Here is an 18713-nt window from a genome sequence, read left to right on the forward strand (position 1 = left end):
TAAATTTGTTTTTTAGAGATCATTAGTTCGAGTCTCGTAAATCTTAGAGCTATTAGAGACTTACATGATTGTTAACTTCAGGATTCGTGGGATTAGTCGAGGTACGCGCAAGTTGGTCCGAACACCCATATAAATAAATATATATATATATATCTTTTTTCTCAAAATAAAATATTTTTTGTCAAACGATTAAAAGACAGAAGAATTGACCAGAATAATATGCTCTCACTTATATGCCTATTATATAGCCATTGGATTTGGCATCTCCGGATTCACAAAGAAACTCCTTTTGCACGTAAATTATTTTGTAAAAAAAAAACTTTAAATAGCTCTTTCCATGTTTTTTTAGTAAAATAATGTTTATATTATTATAATGATTATTTCTAAAATATTTTTTATTTAAAAATATATAAAGTATATTTTTTTAAAAATTATTTTTAATATAAACAAGTTCTGAATTAAATATTACTTTGAATTTTATACCAGCAAATTGAAGTTTAAAATAAAAAACAGGTTCATCTCTTTTCCATCTACTCTCATTATTTTTTTTATATAATAAAGAGAGTGGATTCTTAATTACCCATAATTATATTTCCTATCTCCTCATCAATCGAACAGAAATTAATTCGACAAAGTTTTTTTTTTTTTCCTCTTCTCATCGGCCCACTTAAAAAGTTTTCATCTAGCGCTGCCCAGCTAATAATGCATACCACCTCATAAAACTCCGCATACTCCATGGTCCTTACAGCTAATAAGATACATCACCTACGAATTTCCTTTCCAGATTATTATTAAAAATAAATAAATAAATCCAACCCTTCCTTCTCTCTCCAATTCCATTCCCCAACTCTCTTTCCCCCTCTCCATTCACCCACCCACTCACTCACAGCAGAGACAAATGCGGAGATGACTACTTGACGATGGCGGAAGAATACTCGCTCTTTTTAATTATTAGTTTAATTTATAGCCTCTGTTGATAGTTGCCCAGAGACTTGGTGCACCAATCTCCGTCAATTCCAATGTCTTCAACGTTCAGTTCCTCACGAAATAGTCCTGGTAGCGCCATGCTACAGCTCCAGTTTGGTGCTGTTTCCAGGCTTAGATCTTCTTCTTTAAAGAAGCCGCCCGAGCCGCTCCGCCGTGCCGTGGCTGATTGTTTATCCTCCGCTGCTGTCGCCACCTCTCACCATGGAATTTCCCCTGCCACCTCGACTGATGCTTCTAGAACGCTTCTTGTAAGTGTTTGATTTGGATCTTGAAGTTGTTGATTTCAATTTGAGTTTTTTCTTTTCTAATTCAGTCTACTGTTTCTAGCTCTGAATTAGAGATTTATGTGTTAAAATGAGGGACTTGGATGTTTTTTTAGGCTTAATAAGTGAAAAGGTGTTGCTTCCTTAAGTGGCAATTGAGAGAAAATTGGAATTGGTTTCAATTTTTTGTTTGTTTTACATTTTTCTTGGAGCCAAGGATGGTATTCGTGAGCAAATTGAGATTCTTAAGAGAAAATCGTGTTGCATTTCAGTGCATCTAGTTTCCTTTTTTTTCCCTGTGTGCAGTTAATTTGAGTTTGTGCGATTGACTTTATGAAAAAAAAGCCGTCATTTGTCGTACTTTTTGCCATATTTGTAAGCTTTTGATTGCTGCTCTACTAAATTATTGCCACATGTGGTATTTGAAATCTGATGCTGCTTGAATTTATTGCTTTTTGTAGTTTTAATTAACTTTTAGTGCAATACGGATCTGATTCACTGGCAGTTGATGGATGTTTTATTTTGTATCTAATGAAAAGCATTTATTGTTAGGTTGTGACTAACCTGAATGCATTAGATTTTCACAGTAGGCTTATCTATGTTGAAATCCCATGAAGAATCAGAGAAAGGAAAGGGAATCGCGAACCCATAGTAATTGAATCATTTTTTAGTGACTGTTTTGATTTAATCATTGTTTTTGAAGCCCAAGCGGGGCCTTAGATGTACCATCTTTGCTTTTATATATAATAATGACATCAGCTAACATGCATATCTAGGTTTTCAAAGCACTGTTCACTTCCCTTCTGCCTATTTTTGTCTCTCATGGCACTCTTCATAAGAATAATTATTCACACTTGGCTGTCAGGCCAAGGTGATCAATGAGGGTTTGGATTTGGTGGAGCATTAGGTTCAATATCGCACCAATAAACAAATTACAATGACATTCTGCTATTAAAATTGAATGCACGGGATACAGGTTTGAATTTACTACTTCAATGAACAAATGGCAGGATTATCTGGCAGCCCCTGCAACTACTGATCTGGCATATGGTGTCATTCTGGAACATACAATTGCAGAGAGGGAGCGCAGGTAAATGTGTTGTTTGTTATTATTTCATGATGTATATTCTGAACTTATTTTCTTTTGCTTTGCACATAGAAACGACTGCTATGGAACCTATTCCCTTTTAATGCATTAGGTGGAATTAGAGAAACAGGAATTGTTAATATGGTGTGAGAAAGAAATGAAATTGATATGCTGTCATGTATGCTCAAATATTTAAGGCATGATCAGGTGCATATATCGAGAATATTATTGGTATGGCAGCTTGTGGACAGGGAGAGGGGGGAGAACAGTAAGCTTTCAAATATAAGTTGGTCTCACCTGTTGCATTGAACCATCTTGATTTTGGTCATTCTCAGTTTTCTATAAATAGAGAAAAGATATACAGGGAAAAAAGCACGAGAAGTAAGACATCCAGCCTAAAAACAAACTTAAGATAAGCAACTCAAGTATCTGCATGATAAATTCAACACCCAGAATGGTCACAACCTCACACATCAGACTGTCCATGTCCCCTTGTAAATGTCAAAGTAAAATAAGGCTGCGATCATCTGTTCTTCAAGTGAAGCACTCTGAAACAAATTGATGTGATGAACCCCTAATTGATAATTATCATTTTCAACTTTCCTGTTCTGTTTAAGACTTTTCTCTTTTGCTCAATGAATGGTTGAAATCAACAATCATTTCTGGAATATTGCTGAATTTACGAATCACATCATCTACTGCTAGTTTCCATATTATGGAAATTTTATTTGCTATATGTTAGGACTCTGATAGTTCTTCAATTTGGTATATTCAACTCTACACAAGGCTAAAAAGAATGGCTGTCATGGTTGTGTTCTTAGTTTAGTTATACTGCTGCTGATGCATGTTTGTGTTTTCCTACTAAATGAGCTATGGGTTGCGTACTCGTGCAAACTTTCTGTTTTTATTTCATCTCTTTTGCTTTGAAAATATTTTGTAGGATAGTACCTGTTATAATGTTAAGTATTTTACCACTGACACGGCTTTAATTCGTACCAGTCCAGCAGTAGTTGGAAGATGTGTGACACATTTGAAGCGTTACCTTCTACGGTACGTTGGCCTTGCACAAAGTTGTTTCCTTATTAGCTTTTGAATGTAGAATAGAGAGTCCATCTTTAATATGCAGTCTTTCATATGTGAGCCATTGCTGGTGAGATGATAATATCTTGTTCTTCCTTATGGGATTTTTCTCCATTACTTTAGTTACAATGAAAGGAGAGAATAGGGGCGCTATGCTATGTGGTGCATAAGCTCATGGGATTTTTGGCATCAAATCAACCTGAAAATATAAGTGCGCTTGCTGGCCTAACCTAACATGGCAGATGACAGATTTTAAAGAGCGAGCTTGACATAGCTGAGATAAATGCAGTCAGTGGATTTGAGAAAGAAATCTTGGATGATCGAAAAGCTTCTCTCCCACATCTGCCCTAGACTTTATTCAAACATGTGGAGTTTTGGGTCCGCCTTTCATTGATTTTCATGCCACAAACATCTCATTGGCTGCTAGCCAGACTAGCGAAGCCTCTTGAACTGCATGCTAATCAACTCTTTTAAATTTTGGAAGAAGAATTTTTTATTTTTGTTATTCAATTATTTTGTCTATAAATAATTGGAATGAAGGCCAGGATGCATGTCTCATCCTGGTTGCATTAAATATAAAAGTGTCTTCTATGCCACATATGTGCCCTTTTATGAAGTAGTCAGCTCTGTTAGATTCTATGATTAGTTTATAATTATTTTTTTCTTTTGCCACAGATGTATACCTAGTGAGGAGACATTATCTCAGATTGATCGGTTTTGCCTGAGCATAATTGCTGAGTGTGATATCAGCTTAAAACGAACATCATCAACTTGGTCTGGATCTCTGAATCAGCAATCTGTTTCATCAACAGCACCTGCAAATTACTCACCTTCCCCACCTGTATATATTTATGCTTCTGAAGCTCTTGTAAAGTCATTAAATTATGTGCGTTCCCTTGTAGCCCATCATATTCCAAAGCGACCTTTCCAACCAGCAGCTTTTACTGTAGCTCCCTCTGTGTCTAGACAGTCACTTACAACTCAGCCATCTTTGTTTAGTAGATCTTTTAATTACCAATTAAGCCCTTCAAGTGGCGCAGAATCTTCAGAGAAGAATGACCCTACTACTTTACCTGCTTCAAACTTATCAAATGTTGAAAATGATGAGGTGGCCGAGGATCTTGATTACATTGCAGATGATGTTTTGAAGTGGCGTTGGGTTGGGCGACCATTTCTATCAACTGAGAGGTAACAAACTTTTGTATGCACTGTTTTCTAGGTTAAATCTTTTCTTTTTAACTTTGGTGATGTCTCTTATTCTGTTGCTTTATGCATTGGTTGAATGTATTCATTTCATAATGCAGTGATCGTCCTGTGGATCTCCATGATGTGAGTGTATGCAAATTCCTAGAATTAGGTGCTGCAGCTCTACTTGTAGGAGACATGGAAGATAAAACGAAGGGCCAGCCTTGGAAATATTTTGGAACAGCCGATTTGCCTTACCTTGATCAACTGCTGCAGCCTTCATCAGTCACAACAATTACCAATTCAGCCTCAGCTCGTCGCCACTTGAGAACAATAACATCATCTAAGCGGAGTAAAGCAGGACCTCACCAAATCTGGTATGTTCTTCTTCCTAAAATTTTTGCTTTGTCAAGCTTGGAGAATTTTGTTCCAATTAAGATTAGATTTTCTCTTACATGTAAACTCATCTGTCACGTATACTTGTGACTTACTTTTGTGCTATGGCAAAGTTGCGTGATAAATGTTGCCTAGTTGTTAGAGTGATAGTAAAGTAACTTGGGTTCTCATTTGGAGAGGAAGGTGGTCGTTCATCATTTAGTTAGATCACAGTGATGCTCCATTACCTCTTGCTTGAAATTTATTTACAACTGCGTAGACAATGATATAAACATCACATTGGTATGAAACTGTTGATTAAACTCCTGAACATTTTGATTCCTGTTGCAGGGAGGATTCTCCTGTGAGCATGTTTCGCCCACGTGCGCGACAGCTCTTCCAGTATCGTCACTACAGGTACAAAATGACAGATCCTATGGTTCTAATATTCTCTTCACATCTAGAAAAGGTGGTCTTGGTTTTTTATACTTGACTTTATATGGTCATCTATTTCTGACTGGAATCACTTTCCTTGTTATGACATAATCTTTATCAGCATTTTCTTCTTTTTGGTGTTTCTAATCCCATGCACCCCTACCTTTGCCCCTGTTAAATGCAGTTGTACATTTTTCACAAATGCATAATGCTCTTTTGTAGTCGAAACTTGAAAACAACTAATTGTTTTCTGTTGGTGGCTTCATTTTCTTGTTTTGGATTTTATTACCCCAGTTCCTTTTCTGTTGGGAGTTCAGGTTATTTCATCTGACCACTTCCCTTTCTCTTATTATTTTCTTTTTAATTGTTTCAGTGGACAGCAACCTTTGCGATTAAACCCTGCTGAGGTATGCGAGGTTATTGCTGCAGTTAGCTCAGAGACATATTCTGCTAGTGCCAATCATTTGACTGTATCTAGATTAAATAATAACAGCGGAAAGCCATCAATGGATGTGGCTGTGAGTGTTCTTATTAAACTTGTCATTGACATGTAAGTTTTAACTAGCATCGTTTTCTTTTTCTTGTATATTCAATTCTCAACCAGGCACTGCATCTTTTGCTATCGATCTGTACACACATACATACTTGTGCTCTATACATGATTAGCCAATGCAATCATCTGCTATATAATCATAATCATATGATTGTTATCCACATGAAAAGGCTGGGAGCTTTTCAAATTTGCTATAGTGATTGCATGTTTTTATAATTGCCTTGGAAATAATCAAATATTAGTGGCTTTTGTGATCCAATGCTGGGGACTGAGTTACCTAGAAGGCTAGAACATGTACTGCTGTGGTATGCAGCATGGCAAATTTGAAATGATACAGTTGGGTCACCTTCATTTGAAGTTCATGTAGAGTGCTTAATGGAAAGTTAATGCCATTAGACTGGCTTAGAAACAGAAAATTTTTTGGATCATCAAGATCAGTGATATTAGAATCGGATTGTTTCAATTATGAATCTCTGATAAAAAGTGTTTTGTAATTGTGAATTATAATAATTCTTTTTTGGAGGATAAGTTAATCTTCAAATCGGGTCTTCAGCAGGATGATTTGTCATTGTAAATGGTACAGATTTTATTTTTTCCAATAACCTGCTTCATGTTTAGTTAAGATGGACATCTATTATTTTTTCTGTGCTTGATCCATTGTTGTAGTTTTGGAGATTGAGTTTGTAACATGAATTACAGGAAATATCTATCAAGGCAAATTATAAAAAATTAAATTTGATCAAACATTTCTTGTAGTTTAATTGACTTAAAACATAACTTTTATTAAGCCAAGAAACATGGCAAATAGAAGCAAATGTTCCATAAAAAGCTACCATGAATTCCTTCTTGCGCTGATGCCAGGTTGAGATGTGCTTGGATTTTTCGAAGACTGCTTTAATTTTCCCAGGGGTTCAATTTGATGTGTTTTCTTTAAGAAAGAAATTTGTCATGATAATGAATTGCTTATAGAAGTTCACTGGAAATTTTGTTTGTAGGTATGTTATGGACTCCGGGACAGCTGCTCCTCTCGCTCTGTCCATGCTTGAGGTGCTGTGTCAATAAAATATCAACTTGGTTATTATGATTAGATGGTGGAAGCTTCTGATTTTATTTTTTCTTTGAGTTTGCCTTTCAGGAAATGCTTAATTCTTCAAAAGCTGCTTGTAGGGTCCGCGCCTTTGATTTAATTCTGAACCTCGGGGTTCATGCTCATTTGTTGGAACCTGTGTTGATCAATGATGCTTCTACCATTGAAGAAGAGTATTCACAAGAATCTTGTTCTGACTGTGAAGAACAACTTCCAACACAGGGGAACCAAAAGGCAGATTCTGTTAATAAGTTGGGAACTTCATCAGCAATTAATAACTTTGAATCGTGGATTTTAAATATTTTATATGAGATACTTCTTCTTCTTGTCCAGGTACGGTTCCATTTGGCATCATTTAAGCAGTTTTTTGCTTAATTTATGTCCACTTATTTTTGTTCACCTTTACATAATGAGGAGGTAATGTCTTAGATTCCTTATTGTTGAATCCAAGTTCCCATGTTGATGTTTTGTTTAACACTTCACTATCTGATGCCTTGAATTTGTTTTTCCAGACAGAGGAGAAGGAAGAATCTGTTTGGGCTTCTGCTTTAAGCTGTTTACTTTATTTTGTCTGTGATAGAGGCAAAATCTTGAGAAACCGATTAGAAGGCCTTGACATAAGGGTAAGCTTGACTACTTCAGAGTAGTATCATGAAAATGCAACTTCCTCAAACTCTCTCCATTTAAGTATGTCTATTGTTGTTGCAACCATTGCATATTGACTTCACAGAAGGATTCCTTTAAACTTTAGTACTACGTGCTACTGTCATGGAAGTGCATATTCCTTATTCTTCCTCTTATTACTCTGCTTTGACCAGCAAAAACTAGGGGGTAGAGCATTTTCTTGTCTTCTAAACTTCGTAAGCTGTTAGGTTCACTTTTTGAGTGAAGTTTATGGCTTGATGTAATTCCTCTTTGTATGGCATGCAGCAACAGTACATAGTTGTCCTATCTAGTGTTTGGATCTCCTGATTAACATTGTGCTTAGGCAAACATCTACAGGAGTTTGATTGATACATTCTTGTGTACATTTTCAGGTGATTAAAGCCCTAATAGAGACTAGCAGAAAGAATTCTTGGGCAGAATTGGTTCATAGTAAGCTCGTTTGCATGTTAACGAATATGTTTTATCAAGTTCCTGATGGGTCTATGATGAATGTCGCAATGAACCCAGTGTTTCTCATAGACGAGCTTGACCTGATTGGGGGAATTGAATTTATTTTCCATGAGGTATGAAAATCATTTTTCCATTGCTTTATATAAACTATAGGCATCAATAATTGTAATAAATCCAGTTCCCCTATTACATCTTTACGCATATCTTTTGTTATGTTTTGCAGTATTCTCTTGCTAACTTAAGAGAAGAGAGGAGAAATCTGTACTTGATTCTTTTTGACTATGTGTTGCATCAAATAAATGAAGCATGCGTAGCAGCTGGGGAATCTGAATTTAGTGATGATGAGATTCATTCTATTGCAACTCTCCTCACTCTTGCGAATGCACCTGAAGCCTTTTACATTTCTGTTAAGCTGGGTTTGGAAGGCATTGGGGAGCTTCTGAGAAGATCAATTTCTGGTGCGCTATCTAGATATCCCAACAATGAACGACTCAATATGGTAAGCTGAAGGTAGAATGAATTGCCCTGGGTCTTCATTCCTTGTTTCTTATAAGGAAATCACAGAAGACTTACTCTTCAAGAAACCCAAGGACTACTCGCAAGCACACGTGCACATACACAAAATCTTTTACTCTGTGCATGTGCAATCGCATGTGGTCTCTATCATTTATATTTGAAAATTCAATTTCTGGGCATGAAATTATTTGCTTCGGATTTTTTGTTTCTTTTTGCAAATTGGATGACTAGAAATGTTTAACTTCATTTCTATGTTTGTCTGTAATTACCCATGCCTGCTGTTGTCTGAATGATCTGATGATAACAGTAGTCTTTTGAAGGCCCTTTTTCCCAGGTGCCATAAGGATAACAATAATATATATTATGCTGATATCTTCAGTTTCCAGTAACTCTGCTAATCATGGCACACCCTATTTCTAAATCTTCAACTCAATTCTTAGGGGTTCCTAAATCAAAGTTCAAACATATTACATAAAAAACCAAACTCATCATCATGTGGCAAGAAATAATTTACTGATTAGTAAGACTTAATACATATTTACATGCTGGAGATGTGCATGGGCTTCATCCAGGCATTGGGAAACATCAGTCAAAACCTATAGGCCTAGCCAAAACTAATGAGGTGATTCAACTTTAGACCTCAGCAATCCTAACTAGAAATTGAAGTTCTGGCTAAGCTGTTGGTTACTCAACTCATTCATATCCTACGTTGTTCCTGGTTCTTCTTTGTAGCTGAAGCTGTAGCATGTCTACAGTGACTGCTGTTTCAAAAACCTGTCATGTATAACACATGCATTACGAAATAGGTTTTGATTGGACTAAATGTACCTACCTTCCTTTGCAAGACAGTTTTAACCAACTTTCATTTTTTTTGGACAGCATTATATGTGATGGCGCCAAAATTTGACCTGATTATGTTCACATATCCAACTGCATTTGGTTTGCCTAGCTTTTGGCAGTGACACATCTTCAGTATTGTACATTGTAATTTATGCTTATCACATTAAATTGCATAGCATTTATCCTTGTTCATTTCATGTTGGTGGTGTTGGTATGTAATTGCTGATATGTGTTGCACCAGTTCATAGAATTTATAGGCACAAACATATCTTTCCATGAACTGCTGATTAATTATGGTTTCTTTATTATCGATTTGGCTTCTTTCTGAATCTAACCTGTTCCTTGCAGCTCTTGGAGAATGTAACAGAGAAATTTAATGCAATAATTAGTTCCTTTACTCATTTGGACAAAGAGTTCTCTCATCTGATTGAAACAACCCAATCTTACAAGTTTCTGGAAAGTGTAGAGAGTGCAGTTCCAAGAAATGGTGTCGGCGTGAAAGCAAAACTGTCATGGGCCACTTTGCATTCTCTTCTTCACTCAGAAAGGATTGCTTACCGTCAGAATGGCTATACCTGGTTGGGTGATTTACTTATTGCCGAGATTACTGAGGGAAGGGATGTGAATGTATGGTCAAATGTTAAAGAATTGCAGCGAAAAATTGCCTATGCTGGTGTACATGATTCTTCTGTTTCTTCAGATGTTCCTTTATCAATTTGGCTTTTGTGCGGGCTTTTGAAGTCTAAACATAATATCATCAGATGGGGCTTCTTGTTTGTTCTAGAGAGACTTCTCATGCGATGCAAATTTTTGTTAGACAAGAATGAAATGCAACACCCAAGGAGCAGTAATGCTAGTCATGAGCATGCAGATAGCAGACTCGAGAAAGCAAATGCTGTGATAGATATTATGAGCAGTGCTCTATCCTTAGTGGCTCAAATAAATGAAACAGATCGTATCAACATTTTGAAGGTAATTTGTTGGTCAACAAATACAACAATTGACCAACCCAAATAGCTTCCTGATATTTGGGGGCAATGCCTACAATGAAAAAGATCTATATTCGCATTGTTCTTCATAGAATAATTTGACTAGATAGTTGGCATTGCCGTCTTGCCTTGAATGTCCTGGAGATTAATATTTGAAATTGTCTGAATATTAATGCAGTAGTGAAATTCGTTGCATCTTCCCTTGCATTCAAGGGGTTCTGAAAAGTTGAAAGACCTGGTTTTATTATCCTGAAAAAATAAACAAACAAATAAAATAAAAGATGCAACATAGCACAATGTTTTCTATTTACGTTATGCTCTTCACTCTGGGAAGTAACCATGTTCTTTCCTTTTAAAGTATGGTTTCAGGAATTGAATTGCTTGCTTCTACCTTTTCTTATCTTTCAATTCATAATATGCATTGCATTGGAAAACTCCTATAAGGTTTATTTGCCCCAACTCATGTTCCATTGGTGTTTTCTAAGCAGATGTGTGACATATTGTTCTCTCAATTGTGCCTGAAAGTTCTCCCTGCAACTGCAATCCCAAATGGTGAAGGAATGCAAAAAAGTAAAGTCTGTGGTGAAGCGGATGAAAATAAGAAAAATGATACAAGTGATCGCACCTCTCAACTAAATGACTTCCACTGGAATGAATTCTTGGAAGAAGCTGATAGCAGATCCAGATCTAGCTACAGCATCAATAGTTCTCTGATATGCAAGACAGCATCAATGGCAGCAATGCTTCTCCAAGGACAGGCTATTGTTCCTATGCAATTAGTTGCACGTGTTCCTGCTGTGTTGTTGTATTGGCCACTTATTCAACTAGCTGGTGCAGCAACAGACAATATTGCGTTGGGGGTTGCTGTTGTAAGCAAAGGAAGAGGAAATCTTCCTGGTGCAGCATCGGATATCAGGGCAACTCTTCTATTGCTTCTAATCGGTAAATGCACGGCAGATCCTTCTGCTTTCCAGGAAGTTGGCGGAGAAGAGTTTTTTAGGTGATTCCTCTCTTCTCTACTTCCCAGGAATGATTTGCCATGCCATTGTTTAAGTCATGCCAACTCCTTTTGCTTTTTGCTTCTGGCAGGGAACTTCTAGATGATACAGATTCAAGGGTAGCGTATTACTCTTCAGCTTTTCTTTTAAAGGCAAGATACTATCTTATTCTCACTAGAAAACTTCAATTATTTATTTTTCTAATTATAAGTTGAATTTTGCTGAATCCTTCAAATCTGAATTTTTCAGAGAATGATGACAGAAAAACCTGATGAATACAAGCACATGCTTCAGAATCTCATCTTTAAAGCACAGCAGGTAAGGCTTTATTTGTGCTTGAAATAATGCAATTCTTAAATATGGAATGCTCATTGTCTGGGAAAAGATATACGGGAGAATGAACTGGGTATGTTTGTCTCATAATATTCTGAGTTGGGAAAGCTATTATGGTTAGCTGATTTGGGGGTGAGATGTCTGAGAGGTGATCAATGTATGGCCATTTTCGTGTTTAAAGTACTGACATAGAATATCTACAAGTTGTCATAAAGTTTCATTATCACCATGTCTAGTTCTGGTGTATTTCAGTAACTCTAATCATGAAATACCAGAGGTCATACATTGCTTGTGTGCTTGCTTTTGTTTTATGCAGAGCAACAATGAGAAGCTGTTGGAAAATCCATACCTTCAGGTGCGCGGCCTGCTTCAACTCTCAAATGATGGCTTGTAATATAGTGACTCTCATAGACACTGCAATGCTGTGTAGTTTGAAGTTCTTTACTCTTGTCAAACGTGATCTTTCACTCACCCGGGGACATTTGACAAAGTCTTGAAGGTCCATAATCAGATCATGCCTGGTCTTTTGCAATAACACAGGTTGGTATCTGTTATATGGAAATACTTCAACTGGGCAAAATATTTGATTAAAGTGGAGTAACAGGTTCCAGACCTCCTCCCTGACATACCAATGAAATAAATGAAATAAAGGCTCAGGTTAACAGTGAAATAAGAAAAAAAGGCTCAGGACACGAGGCGAAAGCTGAGAAATCACTGTGGACCTTATATGGTCCAAGATCAACTGCGTCTTCAATTGTTGCACCAATTCTCCTAAGATGGATATGCATTGAACAGACTGAAGAATTTTTTGATTGGTGTACCAAGTTGAAATATATGCAGCAAGCACTAAAAGATTGGCCAGTGTAAAAGATGTTCAGGAACTTTTGGAGCAACCCTGTTCAATGATTCCAGTCATTGGTTTTTTTGCCGCTAAAATCTAACAGAGTTCAGAGGTTTAAAATGTTATCAGGTATTGTCTTCAGTCCTCAATTATTATCGCTATTTGTGTATTTTTCACTTGTTTATTGTGCTTCTGAATACCACATCTTCGTCTTTGCGTGTGATGAAACCATATAAGTTGTTTATAGGTTCATATTAAAGGGCCATTGTCAAATATAATTGTATCTGTTTTGGGCTTGAAACCAAGATGGTCGGAGCTCTAAAGCAATCCCTCTCTGCAAAGATTCTGAAAGATAGCTCTATTTCTGTCGTTCCTAGACCACGCCTTGGCAGTGGCACAGTAACTCAAGAGTCTGTTTGGCATGACTTGTGAAAAGTGACTTTTGACTTTGAGTTATAATTCAAAAGTTGTTTTTATATGTAACTTGTGACAAAATAAATTAAAATGACTTTAAATTAGAAGTATCTTTGGTAAAAATAATTGAAAACAATCTTTTTGAAGAAAAGATGTAGTACATGTCAAAATCCTAAGTTAAATTTAATTAAATCAAAACTGACTTAATTTTATAACGAATTTTTCATTCAAGTCAATAGTCATTTCTAGCTAGCATATTTATGACTTTTCTATGAATATTTTTTTTTTAAAAGAAGAAACCCCTAAATCAATTGATAAAAGTCATACCAAACGGAACTTTAGTAATGACTCTTTCTTATGTCCAAACCTGTAAGGAAATCATTATAGATGCTTGACAACTTCAATAGAACTTGCATATTTCATGTCATGGAATTTGAGTTCAAGAGAAAAAATTCATTTGTGCTTTAATGTTGTCATGTACCTGCACTAACGAATGCATTCTTTTATGTGGTTGCAGTAATTGTGTGCATATTATTTAGAGAAGGCTTTCAGGCAGCTTCAAATCAAGTCTAATTTCCTCATTGTACAGAATCAGGATTCCTCTGGGCCTTTTTTTTTTGTTTTTGGTACCCGAGGCAGTATTAAAAATACAGGCTTCTTTTTTTAAACAGCCAACATTCTTATTAAAAACCTCCGAGTTCGTTTTTAACTCATAAGAGGTTTATCAATTTTGTTGTGAAGAGACGCCCTGGATTATGCATGCTCAGTGACCAGGACCTGAAGGTGCTAGCTGGCCTGGATCACAAAGCTCTCCAGCTGCATTGTTTAGGAAATGTTGTGATTTGGACAGTCTCCAGAGCGGGTTTCTTTGCATGTGTTATTGATTTTTTTATGTTGTAAATGTGTAATTTTTCTCTTTATGGCGCGCCGCCTCCAACTTGGTGTGATACTGTGATCTTTGTATAATGGCGTTTGTGAAATGTTCCTTTACTGAGTCTATGGTGTGCGAGTTGATTTAAATAAAAAGATTCAGTTCTCGGCTCTTTTTATGTTCTCCATACCATTTGTGTAAACATTGGTCATGATTGATGCTAGAATCCATGTCTCTAACTAGTTCATTAACACCTCGGAACATGTAATTTACACCTGTCTATTCTGTGGTTGATCAGGGTTCCCTTCACCATCTGATTTTCGGCGGTGTTGTAGAACCTGCACAGAAATTTCAATTTTCTTGATACGCAACTTCAAAGCATCTGCAAAAATTGCATGTTAGTGGGACCTCTACAGGGGAGGAATTGTTCCTGTAAACTAATGATCAGTGGCAAGATATAGCGACCTCTGGCTGTACGTCCTTGTGGGAGGATGATCCTGTGTATCTCGGGTGATGAAATAGGCATTCCTTTGAGACGCATTTGCACCACAGATTTGATGATCATGCACCAAGTTTCCATTACAATGTAAAATGAGGCTTTACAGGTGTTTTGAACTACAGAAGCCATAACGACTCTCAAGCTACAAAAAATTAATGCGAAACGAACCCAGCAAAATGAGCCGCACCGTTTAATTAAGATAAATATATGGAAGAACAGGTAACATGAACCATAAATGTGACAATGCCATGGTTCACGTCTCTCGCAAAACCATTTTAGTGTAAAATGTTGACAGTCAGAACAATGGGTTCAGTAATTTCAAGGTTTTTATCCTGCAGCATAAATGATAAAGCACCAACTGTCAAAAGCTAAATCAGAACAGCACTGTACAGCGCATATTCCAATCAAAATGGTGTTGTTAAATGAAACTATTAACCTAGGGTCCCTAGTTATACCATGATCCTGTGAAGCGATGTGCTTATATCGAAGTTCCTATTCCTACCCCAAAATGGCCAGTAACTCTACAAAAAGACAGTGATAGAGGCGAATATGCGAGCAAATATCCTCGACTAGTCAGTGAAATCACTTTAATTTCATGGCTTCAAGGTGGTATCTGTCCAGGTCAAAATCAAGTGCTTCTGCAGTAAGCTTCTCGACATGGTGTCTCCCTGGCTGCGGCCCCTGGCCAATTCTTGACCGCTGCCATGGCCCCTTCTCCTTGCACCAATTCTTTCTTGAACACTGTCCAGTGAAAAAATGAAGATTAGTTTATCGAGACAAGAAGTGTTGTACTGCTACAATAATAGCAGATGTACAGAAGATTAAAGAATACCACTCCATAAGTCAAAGATCACGTGCATTAAAATACCAAGGGAAACACCAAGATGCAAATGCCCCTGAAAACTAAGGCCACTTCCAATAGAGAAATGTAAGGCGTGATATCAGTGACAACAAAATTGGATATTTATAAGCCCTGGAGCGAAGTTTATTCCTCATTTGTTTTCTCCCCTTTCCTATCAGTCACTATGAGATGTTATGCGGTGTTATTCTAACCACTTGATGAGTTATGTTGCTCCTTTGCATCATGCATGCATGCAAATATTGCTGATGCAATTTCATCATGCCACTGGTTAGCACTTTAAAACCTTTTTTTCTTCCCTGGTTGAAGAAAGAAAATTTAATGAGTCAATCAAATATTCCTAAATTCTCTTCAAGAAGAAGCGACCTGAACACCTCATATATGTAACCGCACAGTGCTCTAGTGATCAAGAAAAGAAATCAGGGTACATGTGTTAGGGAGCAATTGAATCAATCGGATCTATCAACACAGATAATTCACTTGGAGGTGATTCAATGCTAGTGAATAACAATGTTTAAAGCAAACTTTATATATATAATGCCATCATCCAGGAAAAGACCAAAAACTGGCAAAAAAAATGCATACAGCAAGGTCATACTCAATGTCATTATTTTCAATTGCCTTTCCCATCTAGAAGGAAAAGACCCAGTGAATGCATGAAAGTAATTGGTTCCAAGTTTGAATGATCACCAGCAAGGTTGTACCTTCTAATGACATTTTTTGGTTTTGCCAAGTTGGTAGTTGTTGTTACAAGAACAGGGACAGGAGTTATCACATTAACCCCTACAAGCTCAATTTTCAGGGGCTTCCCATCAAGCTGAACATTATTGTATCTCTTGATAGCTGCTAGAGGATCTGTTTGGAGTGCAAATACAACTTCGGCTGTTCCCTGAAAGAGTGAAATTTTTCCAGCCACAGGAAGACACTAATACTTCTAGGGAAAAAAGAAAAAGAAAAAAAAGAGAGTCAAACATCAATCTAAGATACCTTTGATCTCCCACTCATATCATAATGAAGCGAGTACCTCAACAAATCACCAACCTCGGAGAAAATCACCTGCATGGGGAGTACCTTATGTTAGATGATGCATCTACATTCCCTAAACTTCAGCATCTTGTATGATTTAAGCAGACTGACCTCGATTATAGGACACGTGACAACATAATGCCCTGCTGCCTTTTTTTTTTATCATCATCGTGAAAGAACTGCAGCAATGATCATAACAAGATTCTTAAAGCCATCTCAAAAGCTACTTTCAAGCGGTATGATGCCAAATAGCAATTTATACTATACCATCACGGCCTTAGCTACTGCACACGTACATGCCCATAATACCCCAAACCTCAACAAGTCAACATCATCATTCATCACTGCAGATTCACGATCAGCACAAATGCCCTGTTGCTGTCAGGTACAGGCTGTGAATCTTTCCAAAAACTCATAAAAAGAAAAGGCATCACCAAGATCACTGGGATTTTTCTAAAATGAGCCTTAAAGGAGACACGTGTAAGAGATTGAAATTTTAAAATATCAAAACTTTCTTCCACCGCCACCTTTACCTGCCCAACGGCAGAAAATAAGATGACTAGCTCTTAACATGCAGACTAGACAAACCCAAATTGCTTGTATAACTCATAAAAATAGCATTAGCCGTAAAAACATCAAATCTACGTAAACCCCCTAAACCCCACAATCAACAATACTTTTTTTTTTTTTAAAAAAAAAAGCTTCAACTCACATAAATAAGTAAGGAAATGATAACTTAAGTACCTTAATATCCTCATTGGTGACACCATGATCCCAGTTTTATATTTATAATTTAGCCTCTCCATCAGACCCATCACTTGCTGCTAACAATATTGGCTCCTGCTGTACTTGCATTACTTGTGCAGGTCGTACAGGGTAGGGTTTGGGTCGGGTTGCGTTACGACGGGCGAGCCAATTACGATCAGGCTCTGCACCCAAAACCGAACCCTAGCCTCTGCCTCTGGAATAACTGTTATGCCCCCCATGATCTTTGCTCTTGCGGATGAGATTGTCGAGACATGTCCAGTAAGCTGGACATTTTGGGAAATTTATCCTCCTTTGTTTTGGATTTCAGAGCATTTGTAGAATGAAACAGAGTGGAAGAAGAGCGTGTGTGATATATATGCATCCGCATGGGGTTTTTGGAGGGCACGAATGTTTCGTTAAACGTGCTGCATGCCACGTGTGATTCATTATTTTGAGATTTAGATTTTGGTCCCACTTTGACCCGACATGGCTAGTTGGGTTTGGTCCTGCATGATACTGGGCCCAGGTGACCATTGGACTCCTTTTCCTCGGCCCGGTGAATCGGAGAGAAACTTCGAAAAGGAAGAAAATGGGGCCACTCACTTCTTCATGAATAAACCGAAATAAGAATTGTTTGAATTGGAAGGAGGGAAAGACCATCTATGTTGAATCTAGCTCAGGCTATCGGTGGAAACAATATTAAATTAATTATTTATTAAATAACGTAGAAGTAAGAATTGTTTAGCCAGACACTATAGTATAATAATTAATTAAATAGTGCCTTAATTAGGTTTTTCACTCGAGGTGAATATATTGGTTACTGCATTTTAACGTTATTTAAAAAAAATATATATATATTTTAACCGTCTAAATATATCTTTCGTTATTAATCTAGCTGCACACATATACTTAGTTGTGTAATTTGTTATAGCTGTTTTTTTGTAAGCAAGACCAAAAAATAAAATCCTGATTAGCAATTCACATATTAAATGAAATAAAAAATATTTAAAAATATTTTTCACATTATTTTTCCTTGTATGCTTATATTTGCTACATTCGAATAAATAAATAAATTTATAAATAAAATTAAAAAATAATGTCTAAAATTATAACAAGAAAATAAATAAATAAAATAAACATTTTCATGTTTTATATTCAAGTAATTTATCTTTTAATTTTGTCGTGTTTATCATAATTTAAAACATGGATACAATTGATTTTTTTTAAAAAAAAATTGCTTCACTAAAAGCTTATTCCTGTAGTATATCGTTCCTGTAAAACACACGAACTTTAAATAATAAAATAACATAACACATGGAGGCTTGGGTAAAAATTTAAAACTAAAAGGTTTGCTTCTTCTGTGGTCTCAAATTTGAATCATGTGGTTGCTCATATGATGACCACTAGAGATTCACATGGTTGTTAACTTTAGGATTCATACAATTAGTCGAGATACACACAAGCTCATCCGGATATTCTCGTTAAACTAAACTAAAATAACACAACACAATAACATGTGAAAAACTATATAGATTTATGCCTCGACGCAGGCTCTTGACTAGTATATAATTGAAAATCCAGGCAATTGACTGGTTTTGACTGGCTTATCTAA

The 18713-nt window shown here is 36.6% G+C and overlaps 2 protein-coding genes across 5 annotated transcripts; one reads left to right on the forward strand and one right to left on the reverse strand.

Moving 5' to 3' along the window:
* Positions 1-624: 624 nt before the first annotated feature.
* On the forward strand, positions 625-14142 carry LOC133705165 (uncharacterized). Of its 2 annotated transcripts, XM_062130287.1 has the most exons (19): positions 625-1235; positions 2261-2340; positions 3337-3387; positions 4093-4605; positions 4722-4979; positions 5329-5394; positions 5786-5962; positions 6961-7012; positions 7101-7385; positions 7565-7675; positions 8090-8281; positions 8392-8667; positions 9873-10496; positions 11002-11513; positions 11603-11663; positions 11761-11829; positions 12161-12199; positions 12275-12814; positions 13617-14142. In XM_062130287.1, exons 1-18 carry the CDS (start codon positions 1020-1022, stop codon positions 12302-12304), a joined length of 3612 nt encoding a protein of 1203 aa, XP_061986271.1. In that variant the 5' UTR covers positions 625-1019; the 3' UTR covers positions 12305-12814; positions 13617-14142. The 2 variants fall into 2 exon arrangements, with proteins under 2 accessions (XP_061986271.1, XP_061986270.1); XM_062130286.1 differs by having other exon boundaries at positions 628-1235; positions 12161-12814.
* Positions 14143-14612: 470 nt separating this feature from the next.
* On the reverse strand, positions 14613-17461 carry LOC133705166 (THO complex subunit 4B-like). Of its 3 annotated transcripts, XM_062130290.1 has the most exons (5): positions 17099-17461; positions 16466-16732; positions 16316-16384; positions 16033-16217; positions 14613-15210 (listed from the first exon to the last, which is right to left on the reverse strand). In XM_062130290.1, exons 3-5 carry the CDS (start codon positions 16331-16333, stop codon positions 15063-15065), a joined length of 351 nt encoding a protein of 116 aa, XP_061986274.1. In that variant the 5' UTR covers positions 16334-16384; positions 16466-16732; positions 17099-17461; the 3' UTR covers positions 14613-15062. The 3 variants fall into 3 exon arrangements, with proteins under 3 accessions (XP_061986274.1, XP_061986275.1, XP_061986273.1); XM_062130291.1 differs by lacking the exon at positions 17099-17461 and having other exon boundaries at positions 16466-16951; XM_062130289.1 differs by lacking the exons at positions 16466-16732; positions 17099-17461 and having other exon boundaries at positions 16316-16457.
* Between the last annotated feature and the right edge of the window lie 1252 nt (positions 17462-18713).

Source organism: Populus nigra, chromosome 10 (assembly GCF_951802175.1).
Source record: "Populus nigra chromosome 10, ddPopNigr1.1, whole genome shotgun sequence".
NCBI lineage: Eukaryota > Viridiplantae > Streptophyta > Magnoliopsida > Malpighiales > Salicaceae > Populus > Populus nigra.

Excerpts from the sequence above, each read along its gene's own strand:
- LOC133705166 (XM_062130289.1), bottom strand. The coding sequence starts at position 16,390 with ATGCAGGTGATTTTCTCCGAGGTTGGTGATTTGTTGAGGTACTCGCTT. Across the intron at positions 16,218-16,315 it reads ATATGAGTGGGAGATCAAAG|GGAACAGCCGAAGTTGTATT; the intron begins GTATCTTAGATT and ends TCACTCTTTCAG. Across the intron at positions 15,211-16,032 it reads CCAAAAAATGTCATTAGAAG|TGTTCAAGAAAGAATTGGTG; the intron begins GTACAACCTTGC and ends TTCACTGGACAG.
- LOC133705165 (XM_062130286.1), top strand. The coding sequence starts at position 1,020 with ATGTCTTCAACGTTCAGTTCCTCACGAAATAGTCCTGGTAGCGCCATG. Across the intron at positions 5,395-5,785 it reads TTCCAGTATCGTCACTACAG|TGGACAGCAACCTTTGCGAT; the intron begins GTACAAAATGAC and ends TAATTGTTTCAG. Across the intron at positions 11,664-11,760 it reads CTTCAGCTTTTCTTTTAAAG|AGAATGATGACAGAAAAACC; the intron begins GCAAGATACTAT and ends TGAATTTTTCAG.